The following is a 12562-nucleotide window of genomic DNA, read 5'->3' as shown; positions in this document are numbered from 1 at the left end:
TATAAATTGAATGAATGTAATTTGTACTGTACTTAATCATGTGCGTTGTGTAATAAATAAATCTAATTTTAAAAACAATTAAAATACATACCTATATTACCTATGTAGAGCGAAAATGTTTCGTTGTCAACATACGTCAACTGATAATTAATGTTAAAAGTGTCTTACCCACAAATTAATTATTTTTCTTTTAAAACAACTTCCTGTATTATAGATTTACGCGACCTGCTCAAGGAAAAACAAATAAACAATGTTGGCCCAAAAACAAAGTACTTACCTATTTAGCTACTTGAATTTAGGTTGCAATCGCGCTTTCAAAAGTTTCAAATGTGTAAAATACCTTATCGAAGAGAATGCCTATCACTGCAGTTCATTGTTCCTTATAAAAAGTACAACCGTATAGATACGACTGTCTATTTCAGCTTAAACGATGTGTTAATGTTACCACAGATGACAAAAAAGTGAACTAACGGCATCGGATCTAAACAATAGGTTTTCGTAAAAGTACCCGTTATGTTTTTACCAAGTGCGCTTAAAGAATTATGACTTGCCTGCCAATGCTTGACGTGTAATTGTAATGTATGCCATGGTGATGTCTAAAAATGCCACTTATAATGAGTTCATTGCTTTAATATATATATTATTATTAGGAGTCTACATTACCTACAAGATAATTAGTTTTAAATTAGGTTGGGATCACGTTACCTTCTACCCTGCCAAAAATACGTTATTGAAAAAATAATAGCGTTGTCTCTTCTTGGTTGAAGTAGTCCGTGTGATCATGCGTTGATGACCACCTCTCATTGTTTTTGTCGATTACGCACTGCCTGGAATAATACACACAGGGGTGGTCACCATTCGGCACCACCGTACCACACGCAAACTCAAATCTGCGTCCATTTTATAGGTTATAACTCAATATACGTATAAGTACATATTACGTACATATGCCGGCTTGAAAATCAACTATGTATTCATTTATTTTAATTGCGATTACTTCATCTCTCATGTAATATTGAAAACATTCTTCATTGTTTATTTATACACCAACTTACACCAATAGTTGCATCAAACATAAGTCATAGGTTTCATTATTTAGTTGAAATTATTACTTTATAGAAACTAGACAAAACCACTTAACTATTTATAAGCATAACTAACAATAGGTAATACATAATTATTATTTTATATTAACTCCAGATACCGAGTTGCAGTGGCTGAGAATCTTGGTTAATTCTGTGCGATTATCTCTGTCTTGGGATCAACAGAAGAATATTATAGATATGATTCAGTGCTACATACAAATTATGTGTGTACTGACGTCTAAATATTTAGAAAATTGTGTAGAAACTTGTCGATATTGTAATTTTCACGCAATGAGTTGGATGTGATATAAGCAACCAGAGATTACCCATCAATCTCACTTTGTTATTGTTATGCAAGATGGCAGCGTGCTGTTTTAGACAGGCACATCTAACTTATTTAGTTTTATCGGTAAACGTGAACATAAAGTCCATAAAATCGATGGAAATATAAATTGAATTTCCTTAGGTACATATTGATTGGCTACTGGAGTTTATTGGTGTTTCGATGTATCTACTTTACAATAACTTTGTCTATTGTAGATTCTTCTTTATAGTAATCCATCAGAACCATTATGTAAAGTCGGATAAATATGGCGCTGTATTAAACCAATATGCAAAAGAGTTTAATTCACAATACTATTGCATATGAAAGCTTGTATTTCAATTGTTTAATCTTAAGTAGGGCTATGATGGTCGATTTTTTATGATCTGGCGTCGTGATTGTCACGTTCTAACAAATATGTAAGTGCGAAAGTGACGTTTGACAAGATAAGTGATAAAAGTGCGACCATGATAGGCGCAAGTTCACTTAGTATGACAAAATGTACCTATCAGACACAAAATTTAAAATATATCTTAATCTCTGATGGAGACTTTCTAGATCATCAAATTAACCGGCGCCGAATATTAATTAGATTGTCTAATTATGTGTAAAGTTCATAAAATGATTCTGAGAACGGTGTCATATCGATATAAAGTGTTTAATCGAGACACTAATTTGAGACATTTGGGGGCAAACACAGTCGGTATCATGAGTTGCTTGGCGCCATCCGATGATTATTGATTAGTCGTCATTTTGTTTGTCGAAACCGCGCTTTTTCCTTATTCCGATATACCTATAGGTATTTAACACGAGACGGTGCTATGTGATACCAAAGAGGTTAAATTCATCAAAGCATGTATGTAGGTACCTGTGGAAGAAATAATCTTTAGGTAGTACCAAAAATGAAATCACTTTGCAAAACAATCTAACTTGTCATAATTTTTTAGTCTTCATCTACATTTCCTCTTTGTACATAAGCTTTCTCAGATCAAATGCTGAATGCATTATTTCCTTTATAAAGCATAGTTTTACATGACAAAAGTTACAGTTACATTATTGGTTACAGTTACATAAATGATTTCTTATTCTATTCTTATTATACTACTCGTAAGATATAATGTATCATGATGTAACCCAGGATCTCATCATCAGATCCTGACTTGATGACTGTAAAGTAAATAATCCAACGTGGTCCATCAGTTTTCTCCTTTTTTATGTGGGCCAAATAAGTCAATAACAGCGGGCTGAATAGATTGATTTCATATTTAGGTACAGAATATGGGCCCGATTCGGATTTAAAAATAGACATCTATTAGATATCTTTTAGACATCACCAAGATACGATAACGATATGTTTAAGATTTAACCTGTCAAATTTGACATTTGCGCGATTCTTGAATGATTTCCACAGGATATGACTGAGAGATCCAATTCACATCTAAAAGATATCTTAACTCTACCTAACGTAAAAGTGACATTGATTGCCCGAATTGCGCTGCAAAAGAGAACTAGTTGATATCTAAACTATTAACGTATCTAGAATGGATCTAGTACGTGTCGTCTCTTGTGAATATCTTGAAGATCGAATACGGCAGTATGCCACTTTGGAGGCTCAGGTTTGCCTATAAGTAAAATCCGCGGCACACCAGGTTTCGACACTGGACATTGACTTGTATCAATCGTGCCTTTGTCTCGGGGCCGACGCCCCCTCGGCACTTTGTGTTTAAACTGAGCCACGTGGCTTAAATCAAAGGAAATGGCGGTATTCGACAGGATCTTTCACAAAATTTCTGTAATTTCTAAGTTAAAGTAGCTATATGTTTACCGATATTAAATACTTCACTCTTCTTTTCTCCTATCTCTTCTTCAGACTACTTACTTTACCTACATACTAAACCCTGGTTTATCATTTACCTACCGTAAACTGGGTGCACTGAATACTTATTGTTTTCGTAGATACCTACGTATGTTCTGCGGTATTTTTGTTGTGTCTTAGGTAGTTAGAAAGTTCAATAAATTACCTATTATTCAAAACTCAAAAGAAAGTACCTTGCCTAAAAAAATAAGTACTTAAATAGTACATAATTTAAAAACTATCTTAATTTCAGTCTTGTTCCTAAATAATCGTTTTACAAATGTTTGAATAATTTTACGATTCAGACCCTTGTTTTAAGTCAGTTCTCCTTTCTCAAGCACTAACAGTGCTTATTATTCAATGTTAGTATGTCTCACAACAAGTTAAATTCGATATGTTTACCTTGTAAGGTAAACCTCTTATTCATAAACGTTTATTAAAGTTGACAAGCCGATAATAATCGTTTGTCCCTTTCCATCATACCAATACGTCGGAAAGGGACAAACGGTTATTATCGGCTTGTCAACTTTAGTAAACGTTTATGAATAAGTACCCAAGTCTTTAGTGACTTAGACCACGCGCTATATTTGTTTACCTTATTACCACTCCAGTTAGGACTATGCTACTGGCACCTGAGCTGTAACTGTAGCAATTTGACAGATGATACTAGTACTACGAGTAGTTTCTTACAGCGAGAAGATATTAAACTAAATCTATGGAGGTTTCAGATGAAACTAGTCGAGGGTATGGAGTCAGGTTATAAAGGAACGTAAGTGGCCTATAAAATGTGCAAAGATAGAATAGTTTGTAATAGTTATAATACTTATAATAATTGCTAGTATTGGAATCAGTAATAAACACAAAGATAACAATATGGCTACTGAAAATCAGTGTTTTTTAGACAATGTTGAAAAAAAATGATAAAAAAATAAGTAAGATTTTTTTTTCATAATCCGGTAAATAAAAATGGAGATAAAAAATTAAAGAACTGTTAGCCGTTTGACATATAATTCTATCTGTAGTGCAAAAGTAGATACGATTAAAAACTTGTCAAAAATCGGTGAAAACCTCGGGTAGCCCTTTAACCCATTTACCAAAACATGTCGGCATACTAATAACGGGTTAGTAGCATGGGGTCTAAAACGCAACTCGCCTAAGGAGCAGCTCGTCTAAGTCGCAGAAGGTCTACTTCGCATCTCGTCTAAATAGCAGTTTGTCTAAAACGCAACTTGTCTAAAGAGCTGATCGTCTAAGTCGCAGGTGGCCTGAATCGCATTTCGTCTAAATAGCGGTTTGTCTAAAACGCAACTGGTCTACAATTTTTCTTGAGTCGCAACTCGTCTAAATAGCAAGTGGTCTACTTCGCAAGTATTAAGGACGTGGGAATTGACAATATTTCATAGATGAGTAGAATTGGCTACCTTGAGTTTTTTGAAGGTGTCAATATTATATTTTTTACCGATAGTAAACCTTATTACATGTAATTGTATTATTTTTATAACATCGTCGCTATCCGCTACAATTTGAAAATAATGACAAGCAGTTCGCAATTATAATTTGTTATTACCCGACGATAGCGATTGTTCAAAATGGGTCGACTTATCAAGCTGCCTGACACGACGCGCACGCATGCTTTACGACGGCTATTAACCGCTGATGGAAAACTTACACTGTTGGGGATATGGAAAACGGAAAAGTGCAATGAAGTTTACGCAGCTATTATATTACTTGCTGGCTTTTATAAAGCAATGAATGTCTATTACATATATGGCAATAATGTAAGTCTAATTCGATACTGTGTGTGGCACAGGCACAAGCAAATTGAATACAAAAATGCTTGTGCCGCATAGTCGGTAAAGTGCCGCACAATGGTGGAATCCTGGTTTAGACTGTAATAAGGGTAGCTAAGTTTTACACCGACAAAAATTGCCATTTACCTATATTTCTTCTGCAACTATAACTTCAAAGTCATAGTTGCAAAAAAGTTTTGTGTTCAGTATTCATTTATTTCCTGCTTCCACTGTATATTTTTAGGTAGTATTTACATATTACTTATGGTAGGTATCACATAAACCCTGAATAGGGTGTAGCAAATACAAATAATTATCAATACTTACTCAAAATTTGATTTAATATAAATGTGTTCTGATGAAAGCACAGCGATACTTAATATTTACTAAGGCCGTTGTAGTAAAACTTTTGCCATTGCATATCCCATTTAATTTCCATGATTTCCATATCGGTGCAGCATTACTTACCTCAGATAGGATTCTCGGAGCTTATTTATAAATCTACCCTCTTATTGCGAGTCTGAATTATGGCTAGCAATTTGAAATTGTCTTGCGGCGCGGCCATTCCTCAGAGAGGGCACCCGGCCACGTCTGCTGTCTTAAACGTTATTTAGCAGAATCGCTTGTCCACACATGAAAATTATGCACAATGTAAATCTTGCTGGTAACATAGAAATTAACGTTTTAATGGAACTAGTCAAAACAAAAGCTCAATTTATTCTGACAGAAAATACTTCAAGAGAACATGACCTGCCCGGGATACAATTATTTTTATCCAACAGTACTATTATTTATAAAATAGCAAGCGTTTTGAATTCAGTAGTAATTTAAGTTTAGGAGTGAAGACACCTGCAAGCCTATTATGAATCACTTTATCCACATTTATCCACGTGATAAAACAACTGTCACTTTTTAACTCTGCGGGATAGGAAGAGACGGACACCGTTTTATCACGCTGTCACGTAGACAAATACGACCATCATATCCGTACTGTTTGACGCCTTGTCAAATGAGTATACTTAATTAATAAGTTATAATATGTAGTTTATGTAAGACAATAAATATTTGTATAAGTACCTATTATCAAGCGTCTACAACATTCGCATTACCTACATAACGAAGGCCAATACACAATAAAAACAAGCGCGAATCGATCTAAGTCCCAACACAATAGTCTATCAGAACGGTCGCCTACGTCTATGTCAAATTTAAACGTTTTCAATAATAATACAGAAACACCTTGTCCTATTTAACCGCGATTCAATGTTGTCGGTTTGATTTATTTCATTCGTGATACATCTGTTGTCAATTACTGTGTTCGACTGTGATATAACTTCGGCAGGATCGAGTTCGACCCGATAAAACGATAACTAATCGTTCAAAAAAAGTGAATATCGAAAATTAAGTTTTCTTGTAATTTTGGGACAAGGAAACCTACTACTTAAATATTTCTGTGATATAATTATGTTCATCATTAACTTTGCATTCGTCTAAGTTTATTTTATGTTATGTACATATAATAGCTATTACTTTAGCTAAGTATGTGTTTTAAAAATAACACATGGCAGGTTTGTTCAACTAAACAGATATGTCATCAAATAGAAAGCACAAACAGCGTCCTTTTACTCATAATAAGTTTGCATTATATTTAGATCAAGGTATACTGAAACGTTCAATTTTAAAGTTACATGCAAAACCATAAAACATACGCTGAATAATTATATGTGAATAAAACGTGCGCAGTATGCGGTCACTCGATGACATGGTTCTACGATGATTGGTATTGTCTTGCCTATAAGTCGTAAAATCAGCAATGTGCATACATTTACACATAAACTTAATAACAATTGCTTTACATTGTCGATCGAGATAGCCTTGTGCGCCATATTTCGCGTTATTCATATTAGTGTTAGGTATTTATTGCTTTGATGCTCGGTAATTGCATGCAAAAACTATTATTTAAACTTAAAGTCATGATATAAAGATATGTGCAGACCAAAAAAATCTTTAGCTTATTTCTTCTCTCTTCTTCCTTCCCGGCCGATTTCGGCCACAGGAATGTTTAAAACTTGAATATTGGATAGATTTTAGATCACAACGATTACACTGACTTGTATTTTTAGTCGCTAAGTATTATATTGTGATCTATATATTTTAAAATATGTCTCACTATAGTTTAACTTCGAATGTTGGATCGATAGTGAGAAATAATAATGTTTTGTTTACAAACTGTTACCGAAACATGTATGTGTGGCATTTCAGAAGCAGCCACGCGGCGCGTAAATTTTTCACATAGCTCGCATCACAATGACACTAGGTCACTGTTTATTTTCAAGTCCGTTGCATTATCCGATGGTTTCATATTTGATTTATTCAGGCGGAAGGGGAGAGTCGGTAATTGGCGAGGCACAATGGAGATTACTCGGCTTAGCGACAAGTTTTGTGATTCAAATATCGACGGCCCGGTGGGCGACAATACCGACCCTGTTATGATAATATTCCTGTATTTTCATACAATTTGCCCGGGAAATGTTCACATCGAGAGTCTCATAGTTCTTGTGAGTCATAAATCGGGTCGACGCTAAGTTGTTCGCGCCGCTTCTTATGGTAATTTATCAATTATGGAGCTGTTGCACCATCTTAAACAAATTTTTAATTGTAAGTGCAGTAAATGTTGTGTTACAAAGGTGTTGATAATCCTCTTTATTAAGCTCGCTCCAATGGTTTTGTTATATTTAGTTCAAAACATTTATTTTACGGGACTCAAATTAGGGGTAGTTCACAGGCATTATGACAAAAGAAATGTCTAACATTATTTCCACATAATAAATATTATACCAGAAGTTAAGAGTAAAAATACTTTCCAAAATACGTCTTCTTGCCAACAAATGAAATCTAGTTAAATAACAACGAAACAAGGCATATTAAGCTAAATATGATGCAGATAAGTTGTCGTCAGTGGTACGGAGTCAAGAGCCGCTTGCTCGCTTGACTCGCGTCGTTCCCTCATCAAAAGGGTTTAAGTGAGTTAGGGACCAAACAAGTTAGTTCTTTTCAAAGGGAGTAAGTAGTTGGAACGGCGTTCAGACATCAATCTTCGCGATCGTCACTGTCCGCTCGGCCCGCCGCGATTTATCACGAGGGAGAACGTTTTCGATTAGCGCCGGATAGTAAAAAACGGACCAATTATGAATCGGTGTTCCATTTAAATTAAAACTATTGGAGGGGTTAAGCTTAGACTGTTTGGCGATTAACCGGTATTTGAATTGTTAAACAATTAGTGTATGTGCTCATTGTTTTTCAGTCAGTTACAACATAGCAGAGAGCCAATGAAAAGATAGAAGTAGGACACGGTATAGTCTGCTACTAAATGGCTACTTGTCTAGTTACTTATAAGCCTGACGCACAGTGAATTTTCCTGAAAACGAGAACACATTTCCACCTACATATATCCATTCAAATTGCGATTAAAATAAAAGCTTTCGCACTTTGTCTTTGACCCGATTGTGTCCATTGTCGAAGTCTTATTTAAATATATCAGCCGGAAACAGGAAGCGTCGAATGGCGTTTCGTTGTTGTCCACGGCCCAGTTCGCCGTACGGCTAAGTGCCCGATGTAATGTCTGCAATGCAAATAGAGGTGTTTGATCGAGGGCGCCGCGCGTGGTGTTTTAGCTTTGGGATACATGCTCGTGCTAAGGATGTGGCCGTAAACTGAGCGGGGAGCGGAAAACTAAGTCCGTAAAATTCTTACGGTGTGAAGTGATATACTGCCACATTGCGGTTCCCTATGCAACGATGGAAAAGCGGGATGGAAAAAAATCTAGTGTAGCTAATTTGGGAAAATATCCTTTCCGGAATTTGAATTTGTTTTGAATGAAGGCATCTGCCGTATCAATGTATTAAAATTGACGATTTTTGCCAGGTGGTGACTGTTGACTGAGAGCCTAGGAAGCGACAGATCTGCGAGCATTTGATCAAATGTGCAATCAGGGTGCCGTCATTGTTTGGTTTGGTTGTTTTAACCTTGAAATATCTTCTATTTTTAGTACTTATTTTTAAGTTGTTATCTATCCGCTTGTCGCTCAATCCACATATATTAGACACAGCCTTAGAAGGAAACCTTACATGATTGTTTAACGGTTTTCCTCCTCTCCAAACATATGATGTCAGATCTTTCGGATTTGAGCAATGACGTCTTCGCGACATGACCATGATATTCATATTTCATGTCATTATTTTCTCGGAAAACCCAACAAAAGACCTTTGTCTATGATTTTTTGAAAGGATCTGAGTCACAGGAATATTCAAAATCTCATGTCGATTTTAAACAATAGCATTAGTAATAATTCTGATTATTACAGAAACAAAAAAAGCATTAAATAAAAGAGAAACGGTTAAGTTTAAGTACAGAGACATTATTATACCTGTAGCCTGATTTGCGGTCAAGAATTTTTTCTTAATCTTTTGTTTCAATTCAATTGGGATTAAGTGCACGACAGATGCAATAACGATTGACATAAATATGTTTTGTTTTTAATACTTTTTAATCATCAGTCATCAACTCATCACCAACTGAGACATTGTATTAGGGTTCAAAATTTTTTGAAACAGATTTATTCATGTGTCTAGCTTAAGGCTTTGACCTATTTTCTTCATGGCATGGCGACCAAATATTTGTGAGAAAAGTTGCGATGTAACAAAATTGGACATACTTAAGTAGCTAACTTTTTACAGGATTTTTAAAACTTTTTACTTTCAGTGTGGTACTTCACTTCGTCCCATTGGTTTTGTTGTTGTCTCAGAAACAGACGAATTCATATTCTGAAAAACAGTCGATTATCGTTCACGTCAGTTATTAGAAGCCTTTTGTCCTCCTCAAGTCTTGTAAAGGGCCTTTTATATAATTAAGCCTTTACGTCATTGGAAGTAGTTCGTCAACGATCGTTTAACGTTTATCGTTCAGTAAGTGATGCACGCATTATCTGTACGTGTTGCACTTAAGTGCCGGAAATCGCCGCAATTATGCCCAATGACACGCTTCTCGGGGTGCCTACATCTGCGTGCTTATCGTCCCGGTGTTTATACGAGTTTTATAGGCATTGTTTTCAAGAATCTACATTTATCTATACTATTAATACCTTCTGTGCCCTGTTTATCAAAACCTTGTAACTTGTAATACAAGTGGAAGTCCCTTTTTGACAGCTTTTGTTAGAAAGGGACTGGTAATCTTTCAAGCTCATTGTCTTTTCTTTTATCTTTCCCGTACTGTGTTGGTTTTTCTGTTGGACCTCACTTGTTTCAGCCTTCAGCTTGGTAAAGTGCAAAGATAGCAGACATTTTACACGTGCTACAATTTGAGTTGTCTGTCACTGTACGTTTAAAGCTGCTCTGGTAGGTTTAGCCAAAACGTATAAAACAGGGGAAGGCTTGATGCCGGCAGTACACACTCGTCGAGAGCCTCTCACCGAGAGTCGGCACAGCTCCGATCAAATAGGAGAGGCGCAAGACGAGACGAGGAAGAGCGAGCCGAGAAGGGAGCAGTATGTACACACTCGTTCTCGGTCTGTCTTGGGGGCCATTTTTTACCTAACTGTGCACCTTTAACGGCCGGTTAGTAATCGTTACAAAACTGACGGTCAATGTCAAATCCCATACATTTTGTCAGGAATGTAACGATTAGACGTTACTGAAACGCGACTTAAGTCGCGCTTTAAAGTACAAGTTAAATGAAAATGCCCTGGGGGTGTCTCGACGAGTATGTACAGCCTGCGTCTGCGTGTCGATTGAGATGCTTATTTAGCCATTTTAGCCCAAGTTTTAATTGATTAGATGCCTCATCATCTTTGTCAGAGGACCGATTCTTAAAATGCATAGGTAACGGTAACGTGGTAATGAAGTGTTTAGGGCTGTTGTTTGACTTATTCCATATTCAAGTCGTTATACATCTTCCTGTTCCTGTAAACATGGTTAATTGAAACGCAGTACGCATGACATTACTAGTGTGGATCGGTATAGTAATGCAATTCCTATGTTACTATACTTTGTATCCGGACATGCGGGCGCACGTGGTCACTGCGCTCTGTTGCGCATGCTACATAATAACATTTTGAAGAAATAATGAGACTTTCCCACATAAGTAATAAGCTAGTACTTAATTATTATTAGTTATTACAGCTGTGAAAAAGGAATTGTCTATCTAAGGGTTAGTGGGAACATTAAACATCTTAGAAAATAATTATATGCGTGAAATGACTCAGGGACAGCGTACAGCGAGAGCGAATTAGATCCGAACATAGTTTAGATCAAATCGTGTCAATTACTGACGAGCGATAGCAGACCTTAAGTACTCAATATTATCATATTTTTTTAAATGTTCGCTAAATTCGCACATACGTTAAAAGACAAGACAACAAAGTGTGCTAAAAGATCAGTTTACTCAAACATGCCATAATTTGAAAGATCTATAGTTCATTTTTATAGCATTAGAAAGAACTTGATAGAAGGTAAGCGATCTTGGCATGTCTTTTAATAACGCTTTTTTAAAATCAATAACTATTACTTATGAAAGCAGAAGAATATAAATGATCGTATTAGATTCATAATTGTTACATATTTGCCGTAACTTATTTTTAAAACGTTTTTAAATTAAAAGACACATCAAGATTGTTTACCTAATTTCTAATGCTAAAAAACGAAGTATAGCGGTTGTCCGTTATTCACAAAGGGTGCGCTCACAGCTAGCATAATACCGGTGGCGCCAATTTTTTGCGACCTTTTGCAACTTTTTCATGTGGACTTGAACATGAATAGCTTCTAACTTAGGATTAAACTTGTACCGAAGTTGTAAACATATTTTGACGTGATTAATTTTATTGTTGCAGTTGTACGAAATCAGCGACGACCCCCAACGGAAGGAATTCTTAGATGACCTCTTCTCCTTCATGCAAAAACGAGGTAAGTTTCCCACAAGCAAAACCTGTTGTTCTTAGCCTTGATTAATTCTCTGCAACGATTTATATATCTTATAATTTATCATTAGTTCAAATGCTTCATTCACGATCATCGACGATTGAAATGATACGATCAACCAGTTTAACCTGACCCGACTGCTTTTACAAATTATTCCGAATCAGCGTTCTTCTTTTTCTGGTGATCGGACATAAATTTAATATAGGTCTGTATCAGTGGTATTGTAAGTACGTATAGGAAAACGGTTTTATATTGTGGAGATCGGTGGTCAGATGATAAGATCGGGTGATTGATGACCGCGGATCAGACTGCCAGAAGAAGATATTAGGAACGAATGAAGAAGTATTATTATTTTATATTCACATAAATCAAGTGGATAAAGCTGCGTGAATGTGTAGGTAGTAAACGGTGTCTTCGTGATAAAAATGATATTTATTGTTTCATTACAGGGTTTTATTTGGTTATAATCTCCTTTAAGTCTCCAGTTTTAATCCTCCGGTGCACCGTGGTACCTGTAATCAAAATGTCTCTTTTCTCAT

General features: G+C 35.8%; 1 protein-coding gene across 1 annotated transcript in view; it reads left to right on the top strand.

Annotated features, from left to right (window-relative positions):
• The window catches only part of LOC134671903 (protein dead ringer), a 153931-nt gene that overhangs the window by 93193 nt on the left and 48176 nt on the right, over positions 1 to 12562 (top strand). The window contains exon 4 of the mRNA XM_063529763.1: positions 11936 to 12008. Coding sequence (XP_063385833.1) covers positions 11936 to 12008 — 73 coding nt within the window. The remainder of the gene's footprint in view (positions 1 to 11935; positions 12009 to 12562) is intronic.

The sequence above is a fragment of the Cydia fagiglandana genome, chromosome 16 (genome assembly GCF_963556715.1).
Source record: "Cydia fagiglandana chromosome 16, ilCydFagi1.1, whole genome shotgun sequence".
Classification (NCBI taxonomy): domain Eukaryota; kingdom Metazoa; phylum Arthropoda; class Insecta; order Lepidoptera; family Tortricidae; genus Cydia; species Cydia fagiglandana.
The sequence above is the reverse complement of the archived record's forward strand: the minus strand, read 5'-3'. Positions and strand labels throughout refer to the sequence as shown.